Source organism: Panthera leo, chromosome F2 (assembly GCF_018350215.1).
Source record: "Panthera leo isolate Ple1 chromosome F2, P.leo_Ple1_pat1.1, whole genome shotgun sequence".
Lineage (NCBI taxonomy): Eukaryota > Metazoa > Chordata > Mammalia > Carnivora > Felidae > Panthera > Panthera leo.
In genome coordinates, this window is record NC_056695.1 from 74,062,534 (window position 1) to 74,088,181 (window position 25,648).

Here is a 25,648-nt window from a genome sequence, read left to right on the forward strand (position 1 = left end):
GCTCTTCAGTCCTCAGAACTTTGGCCTTGGTTTTCCCAGGCGGGTGGGTCCCTGGGAAAGAAAAGGCAAGGTGGGTTTGTGTCCCAGGCAAAGCTAGAACGGTGCACCCCTCTCCACTGTATTCCCGAATCCGCCGGCACAGCCACTTGGGCGCGGGTCCCCATGCCGCATACTGCAGATGGTGCCCACAGCCCAGCAGGCAGCCACACGTACTTGCTAGAACGTGAGGGGCCCCCACCCGAAATGCTCGTGGCCTGTTCCGAAGCTTCCCTCCACTTCCACTGGGGACAAAGGAGAGGAACATTTATTACCAAGAAACGAGTGGGTTTCGGGCACCTTCCACGTGTGGTCTCAGCTAAATCTGACGGGGGCTCCAGAGAGCAGGGCTTACTGCCTGCATGTGACAGAGATACGCTCGGAGGGCCGACAGCGCTCTAGCCCGTGATGGCGGCTCAACATTACTTGAAACCCACCCCTGGCCGGGCGCTGCCTGTGCTGAGTAGACGGCCGGCCCTTTGCATGTCATGCTCCAGCGCTTCTACGAGAACAGCGCTGCAGTCACCATCCAGGGTGCTTCTCAGGCCCAAGTTCACCTGCCCCAGCTGACCCAGCTCGCAACCTGCGGAGCCTGGATGGTTTGGACCGTGAGCCTCTGTCCCCTGCCCAGCCGATCCCTGGTGCCCAGAGCCTGCGTCTGGCTGGTCCCGGACCCCCTGCCCTTCCTCCACCGCCCGCAGCCTCGCTGGAGGGAGGGTCCGACGGCTCCCCCAGGTGTCTCTCTGACCCCGCCCCAACTGGGCAGGGGCAGACGGTTCCTGTCCTCCCAGCATCCCGGGCTCCCTGCTCCCGGTCAGAAGATCTCAGCACATTCCCCACCTGGGATTTGCTGGGTTCGGGTCGCACCACAGCAAAGCCGTGCTCCCCGTGATGACATCTGTGCCGAGACGAGAGTCCCCCATCCTGCAGGCCAGGGCCCCCCTGCTTCTCCCTTCAGGGATGTCTGCTGCCCCCTGGGGACGGGGGCTCAGGTGTTTTTGTTCTCCGCACCCCAGTGGGACTCGCCCAAGTGCCATCTTTGGTTCCTGCCCCTCTTCCACGCCAGTTGTCTCTTCTGGAAGATGAGGCACCGCGTCTCACTCATCGTTATGCCCCCTGTCTGGGCACAGTGCCTGACAGACCGCGGGAGCCTGCTAAATGTTGCTAAACAGTCCTTCTTGCTTCTTCCATCACCTCTTTCTTTCTCCTCCGTCTCCTCCCCTCCCCCATGCCCAGACACTTCTTGTCTCTGTTCCTCGGGGACTTGGGGATTTCTGCTTTTGGCAAGAAACCGGGTTTTTGTTTTTGTTTTTGTTTTTCAATTTTGTCCCTGGACAGACTTGATGTAATCAGATGGATACGTGGGGTTGATGTTCCTGCGGTTGTGGCCCCTGGTTAGAGAAGGGGAGAAAAAGTCGTTGGCGCCATAGAAATTTCGTTATTGAATGGTGAGCTGGCTGAACTTGACTTCAGAAGTCAAGTTAAGGAAGTCACCACCCCCCCACCCCTCCCCCCACCCCTCCCCCCACCCCCGCAGCAACACGCTCTGATTTTGCATGTCTGAGGCGGTAGTGAAAAGAGGAAGGGTCTGTAGGGAAGGAGCAAGGGTGCACTTTTTTCTCGAATCCCTCGAGATGAGAAGAGGTGTCTCTACTCTTGCACAGGCGAGGAAGCTCTTCGTGTGTAGCCCTCCTGTCCTGGAGAGTCTGGGGATTGAAAGCCCAGGACAGACAGAGATGAAGGGTCACGGAGTGTCTTGGGCCAACAGGACACGGCAGTCGTGTCCTCGGGTCCAAGGAGGGTGAGGGAGAGACGCGGGAGTCATTTTTACCCAGCTGCTCTTGGCATGAGCTCGGTGCTCAAGTTCTCGTGATCTAAATGTCACGCTTACCCTGTGGGGTGTTAGAGCCAATTCATCAATGGGGAAACTGAGGCTCAGAGAGGTTGGGGAGCTCACTCATGACCCCGAAGATCACTCACGATAACCAAGAGGGGCTGTGCCAGGATTCAGGCAGAGGCTCATTGGCTCCCGAGCCCCATCCCGTGCACCAGGCCGCTTTCTGGGGTCCTGGTCTCCTGAGGGGATCTGACCGTGGGCTGCTGGGGTCCCCCCCGGGGAGCCGTGAGCCCGTCTCTGAGAGGAGCAAGTTGGGTGATGTGACCCTGTGTCACCCACAACCCCGCACCCCACAAGCCCACCCTGAGCGCCAGCAGGAAGGGAGAGGAGGTGGAGGGGGTCAGACCTGAGAAGGGGTCCAGGGGACAGTTCCTGGCTGCTCAGGAGGGAAATGGCGCTGGGGGGCAACTCGCACTGAGGAGGGAGTGCTGGGAGACCCAGGCCCGCTAGCGTCCGTCTCACCCCCCGCCCGCCCTCCCACCCCTCCCATGCCTGCATTTCTTCTTTTCCACTCAACAAATATTTCTTTCTTTTTTTTTTTAAAAAAAAAACTTAAATTGAAGTTAGTTTACGTACAGTGTACTAATGGCTTCAGGAGTAGAACCCAGGTGATTTCCTCTCTTACATATGACACTCAGTGCTCATCCCAGAAAGTGCCCTCCTTAATGTCTGTCGCCCATTTACCCCACCCGCCCCCACCTCTATCAGCCCTCAGTTTGTTCTCTGCATTTAAGAGTCTCTTGTGGTTTGCCTCCCTCTGTCTTTTTATCTTAGGTTTCCTTCCCTTCCCCTATGTTCATCTGTTTTGTTTCTTAAATTCCACATGAGTGAAATCCTGTGATATCTGTCTTTCTCTGACTGATTTCGCTTAGCATGATACACTCTGGTTCCATCCACGTTGTTGCAAATGGCAAGATTTCATTCTTTTTGATGGCCGAGTAATATTCCACTGTATATATAAACCGCATCTTTATCCATTCATCAGTCGGGGGATATTTGGACTCTTTCCATAGTCTGGCTGCTGTCGATAGTGCTGCTATAAACATTGGGGTGCTTGTGCCCCTTTGAATCAGCATTGTTGTATCCTTGGGATAAATTCCTGGTAGTGCAATTGCTGGGTGGGTAGGGTAGTTCTATTTTTAATTTTTGGGGGAACCTCCATACTCTTCTCCAGAGCGGCTGCACCAGTTTGCATTCCCACCACCAGTGCAAAAGAGGTCCCCTTTCTCTGCATCCTCACCAACATCTGTTGTTTCCTGAGCTTCAACAAATATTTCTCGAGTGCTTTCTATGAGGCAGACACAGCTCTGCACACAAAATGAGCACAAATCTTTGCACTAAAAGGCTTAAGCGCTGGCATGGAGGGGACAAAGCAAACACATACAATGTCTAGTATGTCAGTAGTGGAGAGTGCGGTGAGGGACAGCCAGGCAGGGCAGGGGACGCCGAGCATGGAGGACGGGAACAGTCTGATGGCAGGGTGACCGTCGGCGAGTCATTTCGCCTGCCCCACCGAGCCCGTCCCGCACCCTGGGGTGACAGTGCAGACGACCTGGGCTGTTGTGAAGACCGGACCCGATTTTGTGGGGAACAAAGCCTTCGAGGGGCCGGAGCACTGAATTGTGAGAGCGTGGTGGGTGTCACCCCCTGACCTCTCGTGTTCAGAGCCACTCCATCCACTTCCCGGCCGTGGGGCTGGGGTAAGCTACGTGATCCACCTGTTCTGTCCCCATCAGATGGGGTGATGTGACCTCTCGTAGAGGGTTGCCATGAGGATTCATCAGCTAAAACCTATATTCGGATTGTGCCTGCGATTGTAGGACATGTTGAATAAGTGCTGTCTATGGGTCTCCCCTTTCATGGGCCAGAGGACGTCTCACCGACCTAAACGGCCTCATATGAAGGTGACTTGAAAGAGGCCAGCAGCGATTCCTTCAGACTGCAGCCTACATCTATCTATCTTTCTTTCTTTCTTTCTTTCTTTCTTTCTTTCTTTCTTTCTTTCTTTCTTTCTATCTTATCTTTCTATCTTTCTATCTATGTATCTATCTTTCTATCTTTCTTTCTTTCTTTCTATCTATCTATCTCTTATCTTTCTATCTATCTATGTATCTATCTATGTATCTATCTATGTATCTATCTTTCTATCTTTCTATCTATCTAATCTATCTATCTATCTATCTATCTATCTATCTTATCTTTCTATCTTTCTATGTATCTATCTTTCTATCTATCTATCTATCTATCTGAGAGAGAGAGAGAGAGAGAGAGAGAGAGAACGCATGCTCTTAAGTAAGCTCCTCCCCCAGCATGTGGAGCCCACCTTGGGGCTCGATCTCACGAACGCTGAGATCATGACCCGAGCCGAAATCAAGAGTCAGATGCTTAACCAACTGGGCCACCCCAGGCACCCCTACATTTTTATTTTTGAAGGGCAGCCTGATGAGTGCCTCTCCACTGTTTAAGGGGCCTCTGTCCTATTTTGGGAGGCACTGTTTGTCACATCAGTAAGAAGGCCTCCTCACGTTGGAGCAAGAATGTGCGTGGGGCTTGTCAGCGGCTGAGCCCACACTGCTGAGGCTTTTCCAGCCTGCCGGCTCACGTTTCTGCTCCCCTCTCTCCTGACTCCAGCCCTTGACTTCTATCAAAGACGCGCCTTTCTCCGGGGAGATGATTCCACGCGAGCATCCGCCCTTCTGCGGCCCGGCCCTTACGTGCCCCAGTGCGACGCGTGGGGACGTTGGGAGCCTGTGCAATGCCACGCCAGGACTGGTGAGCGGATGGACACCGTGAGGGGTGGAGTGACACCCTCCTTTTCATTTAGAGGAAAGGGTTTTGCACTGGGGACGGTGAGCTGGACTCTGGGCCCCTCTGGCAGCTGGTGACAAATCCCTTAGTTTCTCTGGACTTTGGTTTGTGCCATTTGTACGATGGAAGTTGTGACCTGCCAGCCTGAAGGTCAAGTGCGTGGTTGCTGGGGGGATTGGGGTGTGTGATTGTGCACATGGTGGGCAGGGGGGACAGATGGGAACCTGCTGGCCCTGCTGTGAGTGCACAGAAGGAGAGTTTTGCGCGAGACCCCTGGGGGCGAGTCCCCCAGCGCACTTCCTGAACCTCTGACCCGCGGCTCTTTCCCAGGGTACTGCTGGTGTGTGGACAGGAGGGGAGAATACGTCCCTGCCTCGCTGACTGCCCGCTCCTCCCAGATCCCCAGTGTAAGTGAAGCCCGAGGAACTGTCCCGCCTGACCCTGTGTATAGTCGCTGTCATGTTTTTTCTAGGCTGGTCCAACCCCTTTGTCACCCCACCTTGAGGATGCTCGTGGGTCAGCCCCCAAGCACCCACAGACCAGCCCCCGAAGGCAGCCAGGCCATGCTTTCCCGCATTCCCAAGCCTGGGCGACTCTCATGATCTTGGTCCTTCGTGTTCTGTGCACCTAGCTTCCTAGGTGCAGAGAGTCCCCAGTGACGGTGAAAGAGCCCGGGGTCCCCTTCCTCCCACCTGCTCCCGGGCATTTTCATTCACTCTTGCAGTTTTGACAACTGTCTCACACTTGCCCTACGGACTGGCCTCTCCGCATGTGGGTCTCTGTCCCTGAACCGTGGCCTGATCCTCCTCTGAGGCTCCCTCTGTCTGTGCAGGACACCTCCTTCTACCCTGACTCAAGCTTCTGACCCCCACCCCCAGGCCCATCTGGGCTCCCCGCTCTCCCACGGCCAGTCTGTTAAGAACTCCCCTCCTCTTCCTCAGGCCCCACCGCCTGTGAGGCATCTCGAACCAGTGGGCTGCTTTCCAGTTGGAAACAGGCTGGGTCCCAGGGAAACCCATCTCCAAAAGACCTGTTCATCCCAACCTGCCTAGAGGTAAGTCTCTGAGGGCACAGGGATGGTTTGAGGAGGGCAGCCAGAGCTTTCTCATGTACACTGGGGATGATTTTTCTAGTTCTCAGTACACTTGTTTTACTTAAAAACTCCTAGGTCATTCTTTACCCTGACAGACCCTGGCTGTGTGACCTTGGGCAATTTGCTTACCTTCTCTGTGCTCCAGTTTGCTTTATTTTATCCTAAGATTGGGCCACGCTTTTATCCTGCCTAGTGCTAGGATTATTCGGAGGCCCCAAGGAAATATTTTCCATTTCTTTGCAGAATAATCTGCATGTCTATAGTTGGTGACATACTTACCCTAAAGTCATCCTGGCCACATTGTATGGCCAGTATATCTGTTTCTTCATATAAATGGGAGGCATTAGAATGTTACCTGCTTTACATTGCTGGATGGCTGCAGAACTGATGTAAAAAGCCCCCAAAGGAAGGATTCTTGCTGGAGTCTTAACCATTTACATGCCGAGTGATGGCAATCTCTGCTCGGCCCCTAGAAGTTTCTGAAAGCGAGATGACTACAAATCACTGAGCAAAAGTTTCCTTATTATTATTCTTTATTATTGTTGCTGTTTGGAACTGTGACTATGGACCCCAGTTATTACTGATTTTTGTAGAGAAATTGGCCTCTTTAGCCTTTTATCTTGGCTAACAACCCCTGATTGCTGGAATAGAAGTCTGTTCCATTGTCCTGGGTACCGGCCTCTGTTGGCACAGAGGGTGAGGTGGAGACCACAGTTTCTGACAGAGGGAAAAGTGATTCTGAGCAGGCTGTGATCAGGTGGTCTCCCGGCCTGCCTCCTGTGGAGGCCCTAGGTGCTAGGGAACAGGACCCAAGCCTTCCACAGTCCAAACTGGGTAGCTGTGCCTTTGACCCAAGTCCCTGGGAAAGGTTAAGTTAACGACTAGAATGTTCTCAATTTTTTTATTAATGCCACGCATTTTATTTATTTAATTTAATTAATTAGTTAATTAATTTCATATGAAATTTATTGTTAAATTGGTTTCCATACAACACCCCGGGCTCATCCCAACAGGTGCCCTCCTCAGTATCCATCACCCACCCTCCCCTCCCTCCCACTCCCATCAACCATCAGTTTATTCTCAGTTTTTAAGAGTCTCTATGTTTTGGCTCCCTCCCTCTCTTTTTTTTTCCTTCCCCTCCCCCATGGTCTTCTGTTAAGTTTCTCAGGATCCACATAAGAGTGAAAACATATGTATGACTTATTTCACTTTCTCTGTAAGACTTATTTCACTTAGCATAACACTCTCCAGTTCCATCCACGTTGCTACAAAAGGCCATATTTCATTCTTTCTCATTGCCACGTGGTATTCCATTGTGTATATAAACCACAATTTCTTTATCCATTCGTCAGTTGATGGACATTCAGGCTCTTTCCATAATTTGGCTGCTGTTGAAAGTGCTGCTATAAACATTGGGGTACAAGTGCCCCTCTGCATCAGTACTCCTGTATCCCTTGGGTAAATTCCTAGCAGTGCTACTGCTGGGTCATAGGGTAGGTCTATTTTTAATTTTTTGAGGAACCTCCACACTGTTTTCCAGAGCAGCTGCACCAGTTTGCATTCCCACCAACAGTGCAAGAGGGTTCCCGTTTCTCCACATCCTCTCCAGCATCTATAGTCTCCTGATTTGTTCATTTTGGCCACTCTGACTGGCGTGAGGTGATATCTGAGTGTGGTTTTGATTTGTATTTCCCTGATGAGGAGCGACGTTGAGCATCTTTTCGTGTGCCTGTTGGCCATCTGGATGTCTTCTTTAGAGAAGTGTCTATTCATGTTTTCTGCCCATTTCTTCACTGGGTTATTTGTTTTTCGGGTGTGGAGTTTGGTGAGTTCTTCATAGATTTTGGATACTAACCCTTTGTCCGATATGTCATTTGCAAATATCTTTTCCCATTCCGTCGGTTGCCTTTTAGTTTTGTTGATTGTTTCCTTTGCAGTGCAGAAGCTTTTTATCTTCATGAGGTCCCAATAGTTCATTTTTGCTTTTAATTCCTTTGCCTTTGGAGATGTGTCAAGTAAGAAATTTCTGCGGCTGAGGTCAGAGAGGTTTTTTCCTGCTTTCTTCTCTAGGGTTTTGATGGTTTCCTGTCTCGCTAGAAAGTTCTCAATTTGAAGCCTTTGTCCCATAACATTTTCTCAAACCTTTCACTTGGCTTCGAATCTTACCTGTTTGGATTACAAGCCATGTAACCAGGGGCGTATCATCTGATTTCTCTGGGCCTCTCTGGGTAGAATGGGGACAGCAGGGTCCCTGCCTCCTAGGGACGCAGTGACACCCTGGGAGTGGGGGTGATTTGCACAGAGTGGCCCTTGTGGTCATGTTCCCTGTGAATGTCGAGTGTTATTACTGTCATTTCTTGCCTGTGAACAAGGCACAGCAGAGTATCATGTGAAAAGCAGCCAACAGAAGCTCAGGGAAACTGACAGGTAGCTTGGGGCCGCTGGTTTTCTCCAGCACCCCTGCTTCCTCTTAGGGTTTTCCGTTACAGATGCAGGAGATGTAACACTTTCTACCACCAAGAGTTCCTAGAAGGAGTGTGTGTAAACATCAGTCTAGTCCTGCCTCTTTTTTTTTAGCGGGGAAACTGAGGCCCCACTGGCCTTGCTCTGTGTTCCCCAGGTGGTCCCAGGACAGTCTGGGAGAGACAGGCCTGGCCAGAAAGGTCTGGGTAGCTGCCTTCTACTGATCCCCTCATGGTCTGTTACAGGTGCCAAAGGTTCCCTTCCTTCTAGGGATGCGTGCTGAAAATCATTTCTGGAACTGGGGGGAGCTTGGTTCAGGACAGTGGCTGGGCTTTGGGGCCGGATGGGTTTAGACCCAGCCCGGCCCCACCATTCTCTCCCTATGGGACGTTGCTCTGTCACCTCCCCTCTCTGAGCCTCAGTTTCCCCCACCCGAAAATGAGAACGCTGTGGGCCTGGCCTCATGGGGTTGTGGTAGCCATCAATTAAGGAGCGGATGAAAAGGGTCTGGACCAGGATAGCGTCTTCTCCGCCTCGCCTCTCTCTGTTTGGCGAAACCGTCCCCGGTGGTTTCGGCAAGGGACATTCTGGACATCTGCCCACCGACCCGTGGGCTGCAAAAGCGTCTTCCCTGGGGTGAAGACATGAGCTCGGCTTTGTCTCAGACAGGAGAGTTTGCCAGGCTGCAGGAGTCGGAGGCCGGCGCCTGGTGTGTGGACCCAGCCTCAGGAGCGGGCCTGCCTCTGGCCACCAACAGCAGCGCCCCGTGTGAGTAGCTGCCCCTCCCCCTGCCCCAACCCCGCCAGGAGCGCTGGCTCCAGCTCCCCGCTCTGCTGCTTCCAGAGCTGTGGGAGCCTCTGGCCTCCCTGGGCCTCAGTTTTCCCATCTGTAAAATAGGGGCAGTAGGCCCTCGCCTCCGTGGGTTCTTGAGGAAGACACGCGTGGCAGGGAATGGGCTGTGCTTTGTAACCAAGACGTGCAAACCGGCCCTGGTCCCCATCAAAGTGGCGCTGAGGCCACAACCAGCCCCTGCCTCGCCCCTCGCCACCCCCCACCCCGCCTCAGCCCCGCAGCCTGGGTTCCACGCCGAAGTCACCAGGGTGTCCCCCGAGTGCCAATCAATGTGCTCTGCCTCCTCCAGGGTCCTCGGGGCCCAGGCTCCTCCCCGTGGCCCATCGGCCCCTGCGTGTCGGGCTCCCGCTCCTCTCTTTGCTTTTCTTGTCTCGTCATCTCTCGCGCTCAGGACCCCGGTGTTGTAAACTACAGCCAGACTTTTCAAGAAGGCGGACGCTGGCTTCCCTCTGGCCCTTCGCGTGTGTTCTGCTTCAGTCCCCTCCCCACCCCCGCTTCCTACACGGATCACGTGTCAGTCCCTCCAGGACGCCTTCGTGGCCTCCCTTCCAGAGCTGAGCGCCGTGCCTTTCTGCGCGTTCCCAAACTGCCCTGCGCATGGCCTGTGGTCCCCCCATCACTCTCAGCCACAATCCCTCCCTCCCTCCCTCCCTAAATCTCCTTAAAGACACGAAGTTCCTGGAGGGTAGAGAGAGTGTGTGCGTGTGTGTGTGTGTGTGTGTGTGTGTGTGTGTGTGCGCGCGCTTGTAGGGGAGTCTGGATTTGGGCGGGGTGCCGTCTTTGGCCTGTCCTAGTCCAGCACCCCAGACTCTGGAGGGCCCTGCAGGTGGGTGTGACAGGTGGCGGTGGGTAGAGGCACCTCTGTGGGCCACGGGCCCATTTGGCTTGTCTTTGTGTCCAGGCCCGAGACTCTGTGACGTGCTCCCGAGTGGAGTCCTCCCCAGGAGAGCCAGCTCGGGCTCTACCCCAGCCTGCAGCGTAGAGGACGGACGATCTTCCCCCGTGCGCTGCGACCCGGCCCAGGGCAGCTGCTGGTGTGTCCTTGCCACCGGAGAGGAGGTGCCTGGGACCCGCGAGGCCGGGCGCCAGCCAGCCTGCGAAAGTAAGCTGTGACCCCCGAGGGGCTCCCCTGGGCTGCTGGGTGGGTATGCCACTCATCTCTTCCCTTACCCAGGCTGGGGAGGACTCTCGAGGCACCGGGACAAGGCAGGTGGGAGGGGGAGATGGGGAAGGGCTGGAGGGATGTGGTTTCAGCTGATTCCCATGACGCCAACACTCGTGCCTACGAGTGGATGGGTGTATCCCCCTCTCTAAACAGCACCAGGCTGGGGCGCCGGGGTGGCTCCGTCGGTCAAGCGTCCGTCTTGGGCTCAGGTCGTGATCTCAAGGTCTGTGGGTTCGAGCCCCACGTCAGGCTCTGTGCTGGCAGCTCGGAGCCTGGAGCCTGCTTTGGATCCTGTGTCTCCCTCTCTCTCTCTGCCCCTCCCCTGCTCACGCTCTGTCTCTCTCTCTCAAAAATAAATAAACATTACAAAAAAACCCGGGGCGCCTGGGTGGCTCAGTCGGTTAAGCGTCCTCCTTCGGCTCAGGTCATGATCTCACGGTCCGTGAGTTTCAGCCCCACGTCGGGCTCTGTGCTGACAGCTCGGAGCCTGGAGCCTGCTTTGGATTCTGCGTCTCCCTCTCTCTCTGCCCCTCCCCTGGTCTTGTGCTCTGTCTGTCTCTCTCTCTCAAAATAAATAAACATTAAAAAAATATTTGAAAAAATAAACAGCACCAGGCTAAGGGGAAGTGTGGCCCTTGTCTGCTAGGGTAGCGGTTAGTTTCAAAGGACCTGTGCCCAAGTCCTGGCCCTGTGTCTCTAGACTTCCATTTCTTCATCTATAAAAGGAGGATGAAAATGCCACGGCTGCCGACTTCATAGGCTTGTTTTGAGGAAGGTAAATTAAGTGTCAATCATGACAGAGTTTCCCAGGCCCTACAATTCGTGGTAGATACCAGACATCACGGGTGTAGGAAGCTTACCCTTGTAATACCCCAAGAGCTGTTTCCTTGCTCTGAAAGGGCTAATTCATATCCTGAAATTCCCAGTGCAGGCGATGATGTGTTCTTGTTGATAACAATCATCGTCATCCTCATCATCAGGACTCACATTAATGGCTATTCGTCTGTCATGTGCCAGTAACTCCTCTAAGCTCTTTCTGTCCCTTAACCCATCTTGATTCACACCATCCTTAGGAGGTAGGCAATATCTCTGTCCCCACCATTTTATGGGTGAGAAAACGGAGTCACAGAGAGGTTAATTAACTCGCTATAGGGCGCTCAATGATCCCACTGAGTGTGTCTGTTCTTTCGTTTACTCGTTCAGCCACTTATTTAACGTACATTCCTGGAGCTTGTGTTCTGGGTGAACAGGGAGGGGCGCCCTCTTTCCTCCCTGGCTCCGTGCAGTGGGGAGACCAGCGTGCACATGATGAGTCTCGAATGACTGACAGCATGGAGGTCCACAGCAGGAGGCCTGAGAGCTCGCTAAGTTCACCCTGGGGAACCGTGGAAGGTGTAGAAGGCAGGAGATGTTGACTTGATGATGGAGGCTTGAAAAAAAGGAATATTCTAGGCAGCTGGGCAGGCAGAGGGAAGGGCATGGGACGATCAGGGAAGGGGAGACCCGCGAAGGTAGAGCGGCAGGAGGAGAAGAGATGAGAGGAGGGGGGAGGGGAGGAGAGGAGAGGAGAGGGAATGGTGGGTCAGTGGCCCTCAGGGCAGTTGAGAGCCCTGTCCAGCTTCGCTGCAGCTTCTGTGCTGACAGCAGGGACTGGATGGGTTGTCTGATCCCGGAGGCGGGGAGCCTGGTGCAGAAGCTTCCGTAGGTAGCAGTTTGGGAACCGGTGGCTGACCCTAAAGGAAGGAAGTGCATGGAGATGAAAAGTCGGGACAGGTGATCTGTAGCCCTCGCTGGTCTGTGGCAGAGGGGACGGGACCATCTGAGGTGCTGCCACATGTGTGGCTTGGGACAACTGGGGTTCGTCATGGGTGGAGCTCGGGACACCGAAGCTGGGGGAGACGCGGCCGCAGGCGAGGAGGTCGGGTGTGCTGGCTCTGGGGTGGAGAGGCCCGCTGGCAACTGGATGTCCAGATGGGAAGGAGCTGCGGGGACCCAAGCTGGACACGAAGATGTGGGAGAGGGCGCGCTCAGGAGTCTGTTAAAGCAGGAGGATGGGCTCACCCGAGAGGAGGGCGGGGAGGGAGGGGGCCCAGGGAGGTCAAGGCTGGGAAAGGGCGAAAGGCGAGACGTCAGGCCCCCCTTGTGCGAGTGGCACCCACAGCGGCCCTCTTTCCTTCTAGGCCCCCAGTGCCCGCTACCGTTCAACACGTCGGATGTGGCTGGGGGAGCGATCCTGTGTGAGCGAGCCGCGGGCCCCGGGAGATCCTCCATCCAGCGGTGCCAGCTGCGATGCCTCCGGGGCTACTGGAGCGCGTTCCCACCAGGGCCCCTGCTATGTGGCCTCGAGGAGGGACGCTGGGTGTCACAGCCGCCCCAGCCCCACGCCTGCCAGCGTGAGTGTCTGCCCCGCACCCTGCTTTCCCCCTTGGGGCTCAGGGCTGAGCACCTACCTGCATTCTCCCCGCCCGAGGGTAGCATTTCCACGGTGAGCCAGGCGGCATCAGGAACAGGAGAGGGGGCCCAATAAAGTGTTTTCTTTCTTTCTTCTTTTTTTAATTAAAAAACACTCATTTATTTTTGGGAGGACGCAAGTGGGAGAGGGGCAGAAACGGGGACAGAGGATCTGCGCTGACAGGCTGACAGCGGAGAGCCCGATGCGGGGCTCAAACTCAGAAACTGCGAGATCACGGAAGTCGGACGTTCAACCGACTGAGCCAGTCAGGTGCCCCAGCATTTTCTTTTAGAAGGAGCAGATGTGTTTCACAGACTCCTAGGGTTACGCTTTCTTTTGGGACAATCTGCTCCTTGGGAGAACTGCCATCATTTCAGGCTTTCCTGGGATGCCTTGGATACAGAAGTGTATTCAGGAGGTAGGTGTTCCAATGGCCTTATTGGCTACGATGGTGTTGACAAGCTCAGAGCTGTTTGTCTGGACTCTGACTCACTGGCCTCACTCCCGGGTCCATCTGGGGCTCCACACCTAATGCCTGGCAGATCTGGGGCTGGACCCTGCTCCGGGGGGGCACCAGTTCTGGTCAGTGTGCGCCTGGGCCCTGTTTGAAGATGGGCAGAGCCCCTTTTCCCTGCTCTCCCACGGAACCTGTTCTTACACCCCCACAGCTGTGAGGCAGCATTGAGCTCTGACTGCCTCTGCCTTGGCTAAGGCTGGCCACAGTTACTCACAGCCCGGCAGAGCAGGGGCGGATGCCGGGACCGGGCACTGGGTCTGCCCAGGGCAATGGGGTGGTGTCTGAGAGAGAGGGAGACCCAGATCCTGGGACGGTCACAAGGTTCCGGGGGGTTCGCAGAGTGTCAAAAGGCAGTATTTCTGGCAAATTTCTGGGATAGAAAATGTTATCCATAAAAAGGTCAGTATGATTTGGACAAATAAGTGGTCTGTCCCCCTGGCTGTGACAAAGTGGCCTAAGCTGAAATTAAGACCGGGCTTGTCAAGACTGGCTCTAGAGCCAGGCACTTGGGAGAAGAGGGGCACGAGCCTCGAGCTCTTACAGTTAAGTGCAGGGCCACCGTGTACGACTGTGCAGGTTGTGCACTGAGCAACCTTAGAGTGCGTCTCTCATACAGTCTGTGGGGTCTCCTCTTAATTGGCAACATCGTATGCGGTGGCCCTGCTGGAATGCAAGGTAATGTGGCAGGCTTCCCAAGAAGAATGTCCAGCCCCCCACCCCCCACGCCCCAGAATGTCAAGCAGCCTGGTTTAGAGGCCGAGGCCAGACTGAGCTCGCTGGGAGGGTGCGTGCTCAGTAATTTCAGAGAGAAACCACCGTGCCGGGAAGGGAGCCGTGCAAGCTGGGAGTGCTTGTGCGTTCCGAGCTAAACGAAGAAGGGCTCCTTTTGCAGAGGCAAAACCAAAGAGGAGAGTCTCACGGGTCTGCTGTCCGCGTCTGCTGACCTCTGGCGCTTGCCTGCAGGGCCCCAGCTGTGGCAGACCGTCCAGACCCGAGCGCGGGTCCTGCTCCGGCTCCCGCCAGGCAAGATGTGCAGCGCCGACTACGCGGGCTTGCTGACGGCTTTCCGGGTCTTCATATCAGATGAGCTCGTGGCCCGGGGCTTCTGCCAGATCCAGGTGTGCGCCTGGCCTCCCGCGCGGGCGGGGGCTCGGACTGGGCTCGGGGTCACCGTGTCCGGGGGCCTCGGGGCTCAAGGGAACCTAGGGTCCCGCTCCCACTCATTCTACCGATAGGCAAACCGGGGTTCACCCCGAGAGAGACCTTTGGCCAAGGCTAATTCCGCAGCGGCAGGGATGGAATCCGCACTCATTCCCGGCGCTCCTTTCTGCATAAAGGTGACAAACCAAACGTGTGGCGAGCCCCGTGCGCTGTTGGCACGGGCTAGCAATGCTCGCGGGGATCCTGTTACCGTTCCCGTTTTGTGGGTGAGGGGGCTGAAGCCTGGAGGGTTAACGTAATTGTCCAGAGTGACACAGCTGGGGATGGTGGAGCCGGGCAGATGACCTGGGGACAGAGCTGTGAACGCCCCTGCAGTCCTACCAGCACCTGCGGAGGAAGAGTCCGGGAACGGGGTGCGGGAAGGCTGAAACGCCAGGATGCACACCCTGAACCACTGTGCCGGACGTGTCTTGACCAAACCTGCCGGAAGGCATTGTGGATTCCCCCTGGAAGGAAGATGCTGCCTCCCAGAGTCTCTAGCTGTGTAATAGGCAAAGGCTTCTGTGATTTGAAGTCACAAGTATTCACAGAGGGAGTCTTTAAAAGTCACTCAATTAGGGGCGCCTGGGTGGCTGAGTCGGTTGAGCGACTGACTTCGGCTCAGGTCACGATCTCACGGTCCGTGAGTTCGAGCCCCGCGTCGGGCTCTGTGCTGACAGCTCGGAGCCTGGAGCCTGCCTTGCATTCTGCGTCTCTCTCTCTCTCTCTCTCTGCTCCTCCCCTGCTCATGCTCTGTCTCTCTCTGTCTCAGAAGTAAATAAACATTAAAAAATAAATAAATAAAAGTCACTCAATTAAATAAGTGACTCGTTCTGCTCCAAGCTGGTTAGCTCAGAGAGCAACGCAGTTTTAACACCTCATGCTAAGAATTTTGCAGAACGTACATTTTCACGAAAACAGATACAGACAGTCGTGATTCTAAAACAAACAGAAACATACTTTGCCCCCTTTTATTCAAAGAAATGCACTTGGCAACAATGGCAGTGACAGCTATTCATTGTTGAGCCCTGACTGTGTCCCTGGAACCATTCTAGAAATTGTGCATTTCTTGTCTCTAAGTACGTCAGCACCCTGCTCAGTGGGCCTTAGTGGCCCTTGATCTCTAAGTGTATTAACTAAAGCGCACTGAGGGTACGTGAGTTGCCCAAGTTGGATAGCTAATCCAGGTCTGTTTAGACTCTTTCGTTGCACCAAGTTCTTTCTTTCCTTCTTTCCTCCTTCCATGTAACAAATGTTTCAGTGCCTGTTACAGGCTGGGCATGATTGTAGGCCCTGAGGATTGTCAAAGACGAACAAAGCCAAACGCTAGTTAAAGTGGTCGGGACGGATTTTAATCAGTAATACACTAATGCAACAGGGAAAAAAGAATCCGGCGTGAACCGGGATGAACTTTGACTTGTGCGGAGGTGACTGGACCCTCATGGTTCTCAGAGGCAAAGGGGGTTGATGGCGCCTTTTGCCCCCTCGGGTGGGTTGACGGGAGGTTGGAAGGAAGTAGCATCCGCCTCGTTCTGGCGCCTGGTGTGGGCTCAGCGAAGCTGCCTCCCGACTCCGCGTTCTAGAACTAAAGGCATCTGTCTCCATGCAGGCAAAGGCTTTTGGGAGCCCCGTTTCCATTCCCGTCTGCGATGGTTCCACGGTGCAGGTGGAATGTGTGAGTGGCGAGCGTTTAGGAGTGAATGTCACGTGGAAATTGCGGCTCCAGGACGTTGCCCCAGCCTCTCTTCCTGATGTGCGTGACATCGGTATGTTTTCCTGTGCTTCTGCCTTGATGGCATGCAGCCTCTCTGAGACTCAGTTTCTTCATCTGTCACATGCCAGTGGAGCCTGTAATGCCTTCCTACGAGGATCTAGTGAGAGGATGACGTGCTTGGCCCTTGGAGGCGCCAGTGATTAAAAAGTACATAAGGGGCGCCTGGGTGGCTCGGTCGGTGGGGCGTCCGACTTCGGCTCAGGTCACGATCTCGCGGTCCGTGAGTTCGAGCCCCGCGTCGGGCTCTGGGCTGACGGCTCGGAGCCTGGAGCCTGTTTCGGATTCTGTGTCTCCCTCTCTCTGTGACCCTCCCCCGTTCATGCTCTGTCTCTCTCTGTCTCAAAAATAAATAAACGTTAAAAAAAATTTAAAAACAACCACAAAAATGAACGATGTTCTGTTAGCGGCTTACTACAGTTAAATAATATCACCTGAGTATACTTATGTGGACACTTTTAAATTCTTCTCTTGATTTTCTGGGCACCGACGGGGAGACAGGGGTGAAGCAGGGGAGAGGAGGAGGGTGACAGTCTGTATTGGTTTATAATCTATGTTCTGCGCACTTGTAATTCTAAAACATCTCAGACCAGTGACACTATTTAAACCCATTATTATACTGTGTAAAGTGGGGCAGGTGTGTGGATGGATTGAGAGAGCAAAAGGATCCAAGGAGTGGACTTTGTGATGGTGCTGGGAGCCAGTGTAGACAGAATCCATATCGCCGACCGGAGAGTGGGGAGCCCCCACCCCTGCTCTCCTACCATCCGGTCCAGTGGCCAAACGCCCAAGGTCAGGACTGGCTGCAGCATGACCTCTGTGCTACCGGGGGGGGCTGGGGGTCCCTTTTCATCTTCTTCTGGAAAGACCCTGGGCAATTCAAGTATGTCTGAAGCTGCCAAGAGAGCAGATGCTTATTCCTGGTGTCCATGCTGATGACTGTGGTTTCGGGCCCTGGGTGGGCTTTACAGGAGCCTGCCAGAGCATGGATGTTCATGGCGTTCCGGGGTCCGTCCCAGCTGCAGATGTCGTGCTCATCTGGTTTCTTCCTAGGAAATACTTAGGGGTCAACAGCGGGAGGCCGCTTTGGCGTTTAACTAACCACTGCCTCCCGGAGGCTCCGGCTTCTCTTTGAGCGTCCCCATCATACACACCCTCCCTCATAATCGTCACCAACTGCAAGAGGAGCATTGCCAGCCCCATTTTTGCAGATGGGGAGACCGAGGCTCAGAGACGGTGGCTTGCCACAGGTTAAGACAGCCGTGTATCTACGTGGTGCGCCTGAAATTCGTGACTGAAGACACGATAGCTCGTACCAGTGGGGATCATACTGACGCCACAGAAATGGCAGGATCTAGAGACCTGGGTTAAAGTCTCAGTAGTGCTTCTGACTGAATTTGGGCCCGTCTGTCCCCTTCTGTGGGCCTCGATGTCTCCCCCTGTAAAATGAGAAACCCGGCAATGCTTACATCCCCTTTCCCTGTGGACATTCTGGGTGGCTCTGCCCCTTGACACCCCCCCCCCCCCCCCCGGGCCTTGCAGAGAACAATGTGACATTCCTGCCTCATCGTGTGTCTTACAGAGGAGGCCTTAGTCGGCAAGGATCTCATCGGACGCTTCGCGGATCTGATCCAAAGTGGAGAGTTCCAGCTTTATCTGGATTCCAAGACATTCCCAGCAGACCCCTCCATCTACTTCCTCCAGGAAGACGGCTTCGGCACCTCTCCCAGGACATGGTTTGGGTGCCTGGAAGGATTCCACCAAGTCTTGGCCACCGGCAGTGCCCCTCGGGACCCACCGGGGTGTGGTAGGTCCTTGCCCAGCCCTGGGACTGCTGTTTTTGGACACGCGAAGCTATGAAAAAGGCCACCAGGGCACTGGAGGCGGTCCCTCCGCACCTAGAGAGCGGAGAATCATCCGTTTAGCCACTCGGCAGGTCTCCCGGTAACCCGCCGTGCGTGGGCACGGAGTCATTACCGTTAGGTAGTAGCTGAAACCGGAGGCACGGGTGGCATGGCAGAAGGAACCCCTGATGTTGAGGTGACCCTTCTTCTTCATTCTTGACCCGCTTGGACTTTGGGGTGCGGGCCCCACTGTCTTTGTGGAGAAGGTTGACGTCGGCCCCGTGCACCCCCCAACATCTCTTAGTCTGGTTATGGCACCGTGTCACTCACCATCGGGTCCGAGTGGCCACTGATCAGCCCAGGGCTTTACCACCCAGGGGCGGTGGTTTCTGACAGAGGTTTACTGGGGTTGCCGTCCTGGCCTTTACCCCAAGTAGCTTTGGAAGTGGTTTTTTTTCGAGAACGCAGCGGCACATCCCTTGAACGGGAGCTGCACGAGTTTCCTGTCGCTACCGCGACAAATCGTCGCAAACTCCGTGCCTTGAAACGGCACACGTTTATTACCATACGGTTCCGCAGGTTTGAATTCCTCTTCGGGTCTCCCTGGGCTAAAACCAAGAAGTCAGCAAGGCTGCCTTCCTGCCAGAGGGAAGCTGTTACCTTGACTTTTCCAGCTTCTAGATGTGACGTTGCCCATATTTCTTCCTTCATCCCCAAAGCGAGAGTACCATAGTAGCTCTCTGGACGCGCTTCAAATCACACCTCCTTGGACTCCCATCTGTCCCTTCTGGGGACCCTGTGGTCACACACAACTGGGCAATCCAGGGCACCCTCCCTATATTAGGGTCAGCCAGTTAGCAACCTTGATTCCATGTGTGGCCTCAGTTTCCCTCTGCCGTGTAGCCTAACGTGTTTGCGGCGCCCACGGATCAGGATGTGGCTGTCTTTTCGGCCTCCTACTTCCAAGGGCTCGCAACGAGGAGACTTCCGCCCACGTGGCACGAGACAGAGAGGCATTGTCGCGGAGCTGAAGAAGCAAGGGGAGATGTTTCTCGGTTATTTATTTTTCCGTTATTTATATTGGTTCCAACACAAGAACTACATGACCTTTCCTTTTGTGAAGCCCATGCCAAGCTCTAAAGTCCACGTTGGATTTAGGTTGCAGCTAATTCTTTTTTTTTTTTTTTTTTAATTTACTTATTTATTTTGAGAGGGGGGCGAGGAAGGAGAGAATGAGTAGGGAAGGGGCAGAGAGAGAGCGTGAGAGAGAGAATCCCAAGCAGTGACAGTGCAGGCTTGATCTCACAAACCATGAGATCGTGATCTGAGCCGAAATCAAGGGTCAGACGCTCAACCGACTGAGCCGCCCAGATGCCCCGAGATGCAGCTAAATCTTAACACAGAAGCCAGAAACGCACCCGGTTCACTCACTGCTGATATTTACAGAGGGTTTTGTAGTTTACGAGGCACTTTCACAGCTATTTACTGCTCACAGTGGCCCCCAGTGACGGGTCATTCCGCCATTTGACAGATGAAGGGGTTGAGGCTCAGACGAAAGGGGATACAGCATCTCTAGGGTCCAGGGCAGGGCCGACTCAAAGGAGGGACTCGGGTTCGTGGAACCAGTTGGCTGTGCCTGAGTAACCCAAGGTCCTCTGGGGCCAGAACCCCCGCTCTTCCTGCCTCACAGAGCTGCCCAAACAGAAAGGATGAGAAGTAGGAGCAGGGGTGGAAGGTGCCCCCTGCCAGGGTGGGTGAAGCAGGGTCACAGTGACTGAGGCATTCAGAACACCCACCACTGTGTTCTTGGACTGACCGTGAAGAAGCCGGCATCTACTGCCAAGGGCACGCGTGTGTGGGAGGGCTGGGTATGGAGGAGCAGGGGCAGGAGTCTGATTTTATGGTCACCCAGGTAGTGCTGGGAAGGGGGTCTGGGAACCCCATTTGGGTGTACATCCTGGAGCGTGGAGGCCAGGGGTGGAGGGACAGGACATGGGACAGGTGCTGGTCAGGGGCCAGGTCACAGGGCTGTAGTGACTGGCTCTGCCTTTACATTCCCTCCCAGGGCCCATTCCCTGCATGTAACAGAAAGCGCTGGTCCAGAAATAGGATCCTAAGTTTCCTTCTAGGGAACTCTATTGATTATTAGATTATTACTTCCTGCCTGACAGGATGGGTAGCCCAGCTCCACTGGGAGGAAGGAGGGGAAGCTGAGTTCAGAGCTCAACAGTCTTGTCTGAAGGATGTCAACCAGTGGGGGCCACAACTCAGGGTGGCTTCAGAGAGACTGGGAACCACAGGGTGGCCTGGAAATTCGACTGAATGACAGGTTCTTCTGGGCTACATTTGCTGCAAGACAGGAGTTGGCCAGTTTCTTCCATAAAGGGCCGGAATGCAAGTATTTTAGGCTTCGCAGACCCTGTGGCTTTTGTCTCGATGACTTAACTCATCCACTGTAGGGAGAAAAGCATGGCTGTATTCCTTTTTTAATTATTTTTTATTAAAAAATTTTTTTAATGTTTTTATTTATTTTTGAGAGAGAGCAAGACAGAGTGCAAGCAGGGGAGGGACAGAGAGAGGGGGAGACCCAGAATCCGAAGCAGGCTCTGGGCTCTGAGCTGTCAGCACAGAGGCTGATAATGGGGTTCGAACTCACGAGCCACGACATCATGACCTGAGCCGAAGTTGGACGCTCATCTGACTGAGTCACCCAGGCACCCCGCGTGGCTGTATTCTAATAAAACTTTATTCGCTAAGCAGAAAGGTGAGCTGAATTTGGCCCACGGGCTACAGGTTGCCAATCCTAACTCTAGATAAACCTACATTCTGTTTCTTAGCCGCTGTAGCTTTTCGTGACTCAGAAGAATTGTCGATCATGCCATGCAGCCCTGCCTCCTTACTCCAAATAGTTAGAAAGGTCTGGAATGGAATTCACGAAAATCCAGCCCTGGGAGTCCTGGATTTTCTCCCGTGCTGATGATAATATCTATTTGTTATTGAACTTCTAATACGTGCTGGGGCCTCATTGGGTTTCTCCGGTCTAGAGGGCCAGGTATTATCAATCCCATTGTCTGGATGAGGCAGCCAGCCGCAAAGAGTTAGGAGTATTGGGAGACTGCTCTTTGACGTCAGGGGGAGCTGGGTTCGAGTCCTTGCTCCGACACTTTCCCCGCGTGGGTTCTTGAGACATCACTTACCCTCACGAGGCATCCTCTGAAGAAGAGGGATGATAACACCTGTTTCCCGGGGGTTGTGGTTCGCCTGGCATGATGCAGTCAGTGCACCTCTTCCTACCTGGTGGCCTCTCAACGAATGGCCTTTTTCGTTGACCACACTGGGATCTGAACCCAGCTCTCCCGATTCCCGATTCTTCGTCCCCTGCCTCACACGGCTCTCTTCTCAACAAGGGGGTTCTTTGTGAAATCATGCCCTTGGGTCCTTGCAGCTCCTCTAACTGGCCCTTTCTCCTTCTGAAGCACATCTGGGACACAGCTGTGGGACTACAAGCAGAGCATTGTCCTGGGGAGACGAAGCAGGGTTTCTGTGTATCGTTTCCGGGGGCGGCTAATCTGCATGATCCCCTCGGAGGGCAGTGACTGGGGGCCGGTGCGGGCTGGGGGTGGGGAACATCCACCTCCTGTGACTCACGCAGGCCTGGCGGCTCTTACCCCGGGAACAAATCCTGCAGAGGAGGCCCGGGCTCTGTTTGCAGCTTCGACGGGGTCAGTTATGTCCACCCTCTTGCCTCAAGGCCAACCACGTGGCTTCCCTTCAGAATTACCTGCTGGCGGCTTCCATACCCGTTTGGTCCAGTAAGGGGAATCTCAGAGAAATTGTCCGGGTTTTCCGTTCTCCATTCTGGACCACATTAACTTTCGTTCACTACAAGTCCTTCGAACGGAGCTCCTTCTCTACGGGTGTTTTTTTCCCCCGAAGTAACATGTTACGTCTTGTTTCCTTCCTCTTCCCTTCTTCCCTCTTCCTGCCTTCTTCCCATCTATGGTATCCATCCATCGAAGCTTTCAAAGCATACCTAGGTGTTAAGCCCCAGGTTTCGTAGTCATGGAAGCAAAGGCCAGAACTCCACTCTCAAAGAACTGACAGTCTAGGTGGGGAGGGAGAAATGAAGAGCCAGCTAGGTGTCAGTGACAAAGGCTTCTCCATCCCTGTCCGGGCGGGTCAGGGAAGGCTCGCTGGGATGCCAGGTGCGTCGGAATCGCTGCTCAGGGAAGAGCAGGCAAGGAGTGGGGTGTGCACGCATCTGTGTGTGCATGTGTGTGCGTGTGTGCGTGCGTGTTCCTGTGTGCTGAGGGTGCTACCGTGCGGAAAAGCATTCCGGAAGTGGAGATTAGCGCAAGGAGTCACGAAGCTGTGGCCGAATGATGACAGAGCCGGTGGTCTGTATGGCTGGAGAGTGGGGTGTGTGGGGATATGGCGGCTCTCAGAGAGATAGGCAGGAGCCAGGGAGGGAGAGGCCTGGGGCCGGCCAGGGGTGGCCTGCTGGGGGTGCCAGGGGAGAATTCCAGGCCGGAGAGTGACAGGGCCAGGCGCGGGGTGGAGCGGAGCGGGCTGAGGGCGTGAAGTGCTGTTACACTTCCTCGCGGATACTTTTCGTCAGCAGAGGCATGGCTGTCATGGTTGGGGGCCCATGGGGACAGGGTGATTGGAGGGATGGCCTGACCCGGAAGCTTGGTGAAGCCCTCGAATTCCAATAGGCCAAACTGTCTCATCTTATGAAGGAGGGCACCGAGACCAAAGGAGTTTCTGACGATTTCGCGGAGGGAGTTAATTGAAAGATGGGTGCCAACTTGTTGCTGTGGACGGAGGGGTCTTGGAGAGCCCACGCCTGCCGGGGGAGGGGGGAGGCTATCGAGCCTCACTCTGACCTGAGCACGGCGTTCCCGTGGGTGGAAAGGCTTTGACGGCACAGGCAGAGAGAAGCAGGACGCGGGTTCCTCGAGCATCGTCGTGAGGCCTGCAAGTGGCTGAGCTGACAATGAAAGTGAGTCCCCGCTCTCTCCTTCTGCCCCCCACCCACCCCTCGGGTTTGGAGGCACGGCAGCCGGAACCGGTGGAAGAGGCTTTGCTTTCCCTTAGTGATGAATTTGGAGACCACTTGAAAAAATAGTCCGCGTCCTCGGCTTAAAATACTCGAGATGATCAGGGACCTGACTCATACGAGTAATGAAACCCCACTGTCTGGGGGAGGGGGTTAATTGCTCAGGGGCAGACCGGAAAACACATCGTTCGGTTTCCAAGATGTGCCCCGAGTTTCTGATTTAGTCAGACGTGCCGGGCGTGTGTGTGTAAGAGATGGCGGTTGAGTCAACATTGGCTCCAAGTTCCCCACGTCCGGCTCACTTTTTTTGTCTAGGGAAGGTGCTCGAACTGGCGGATGGAGAGAAGGCTTTGGTTTTTAGGGAATGGGGCTCAAATGCCACCTCTTTCACCTTATCGCCTGGCCCACCTTGACCTTGAGCTTCAGTTTTTTCCAGTCTAGAAAGAGGAGGGTACCTTTCTTAGAGGATCGTGACACCATGCTTGGTGTGACCTGTGATTTTCCTTCCCCACAGCCCTTTGCATGAAGCATGCCAGGGAGTCATGCATGAATGTCCCAAGGCTCAGCTTCCTCATCTGCGACATGAGGGTAAAACACCGACTCACGGGTGTGCTGTGGTTATGGCCATGAAGCCCACAGCAGAGTGCCGGGCCCAGAGAAGGGGTCCCAAGAGCAGACAGGCTTCCAGCTCTCGCCTTCACTGGGTCACAGCTCGCTTCTTCTGGAAGTCATTTGGCAAACTCTTGGGAACACAGCCCAGAACCGAGAAAGAAAGCAAAAAGAACCTCTTTTCTCCCCACCCCTTCTCTGAGCCATCAGTATCAGTGTGGCCAAATTTATGCATTTTCCTAAGCTAGAGCTCCCGGACCCTAACAACTCTTGGGAGATATGTGTCTCTCTAGTTGGGGTTTCTGGTTCCTCAGCCCAGATCGTAGTAGAGGAACAGATGAGAAAGGACTAGAAATGTGAGAATCAGAGGGGGCAGAAAGCACTGAGAATCTGCAGATTAACAGGGTAGCACAGGGAGGTGAGGAACGAGGCCAGTGAGGCCTCCAGGGGGCGTGATGTACAGAGGCCTCCCTCTCAGGGTCATACTTGGTATTTCTGAGTAAATCAGAAACCCCACAACCCGACAGCGAGGGCCTCCGTGAATCCTGTGCCCTGGGTGTCTCACCTCACCGTGGTTCCAGATCTGAGCAACGCCATGGATGACCAACCGGCAGGGAGAGGCCGCATGAGTCGAATGAGAGGGTGCTGAATTGTTGAAATTGCCCTGTTTGGACAGCGTGGATATTGAGGCTGGCCGATGTCAAGGAAGGACTCCCTCAAGTATAAAAATAATGATGGGTGGGACAGTGGGGGAGATTGTTGATGGGGGTCAAGGGGTGCACATGCCATGATGAGCCCCAGGTGATGCAGGGACGTGCTGAATCACCAGATCGTACATCTGCAACTAATATAACACTGTAGTTGAACTCACTGGAATTAAAAATGAAAAACAAAATAGCGACCATTTTGTTGAGTGTATATGAGTCTGGCATTATGATCATCACTACATTCCAACGGGATCGTATTATTAATACCTTTCACAGAGGAGAAAATGGAGCCTCCGGGAAGTCCATAGTCATTTAGGTATCGCGGGGAGAGGGACCTGAGCCAATCCTTCTAACCCCCAAGCTTGCACCCCAGGCTGCGCCCCACCATGCCCTCCAGTTGGGGCAGCGTTCCCATGGCAACTGAGCGATGGACCCTCATCTTTCAAGTTGTTCCCAAACCTCGTCTCATCCCAGTCTTCCCTTTGTCTGCTAAGCTCTAGCCTCGTAGCTGGCTTTGTCTGGCTGTTTTCGTTCTGTTCCTTGACTAATCCGAACTCACTCCTGCCTCAGGACTTTTGCACTTGCTGTCATCTCTGCTTTGAATGCTCTTTGGCTCTTTGCCCAGGGTGCTCCCCATCGTTTGGTGTCAAGCATCACCTCTCAGAGGGCCTTCCTCACTGACGTACACTCCTCTTCTGCCTCGCTTTACCCGCATTTGAAGTTCTTGCCGGACAGCCTCTTATCCTACTAGCCCGTCAGCTCCTGAAGGGCCGGAGCCTCGTCTACCCTTCCCACAGCTTACCCTCGACTCTGAGAGTCTGACACATTGCCGATTCTCACTGGGCACTTGTTCAGTGAGTGAGCTTTTGTCCTGCTGCTGGGATTTCACATGACCTGTGTGTTCCGAGGTGACACCTGTAAAGCCAGAATCTCTTCTTTGTTTTCTTAAAAAGTTTTTTAACATTTTAATGTTATTTTTGAGAGACAGAGTGTGAGTGGGGGAGGGGCAGAGAGAGAGGGAGACAGAATCTGAAGCAGGATCCAAGCTCTGAGCTGTCGGCACAGAGCCCGACGCGGGGCTCAAACTTGTCAATTGCAAGATCATGACCTGAGCCAAAGTCAGACACTCAACCGACTGAGCCACCCAGGCGCCCCCAGGATCTTTTCTTTAACAT

At 54.3% G+C, this 25,648-nt stretch overlaps 1 protein-coding gene across 1 annotated transcript in view; it reads left to right on the top strand.

Annotated features, from left to right (window-relative positions):
* The window catches only part of TG (thyroglobulin), a 253,992-nt gene that overhangs the window by 24,281 nt on the left and 204,063 nt on the right, over positions 1-25,648 (top strand). The window contains exons 12-21 of the mRNA XM_042924373.1: positions 4,565-4,705; positions 5,072-5,146; positions 5,247-5,249; positions 5,683-5,795; positions 8,963-9,065; positions 10,051-10,251; positions 12,495-12,707; positions 14,247-14,401; positions 16,093-16,249; positions 17,837-18,061. Coding sequence (XP_042780307.1) covers positions 4,565-4,705; positions 5,072-5,146; positions 5,247-5,249; positions 5,683-5,795; positions 8,963-9,065; positions 10,051-10,251; positions 12,495-12,707; positions 14,247-14,401; positions 16,093-16,249; positions 17,837-18,061 — 1,386 coding nt within the window. The remainder of the gene's footprint in view (positions 1-4,564; positions 4,706-5,071; positions 5,147-5,246; positions 5,250-5,682; positions 5,796-8,962; positions 9,066-10,050; positions 10,252-12,494; positions 12,708-14,246; positions 14,402-16,092; positions 16,250-17,836; positions 18,062-25,648) is intronic.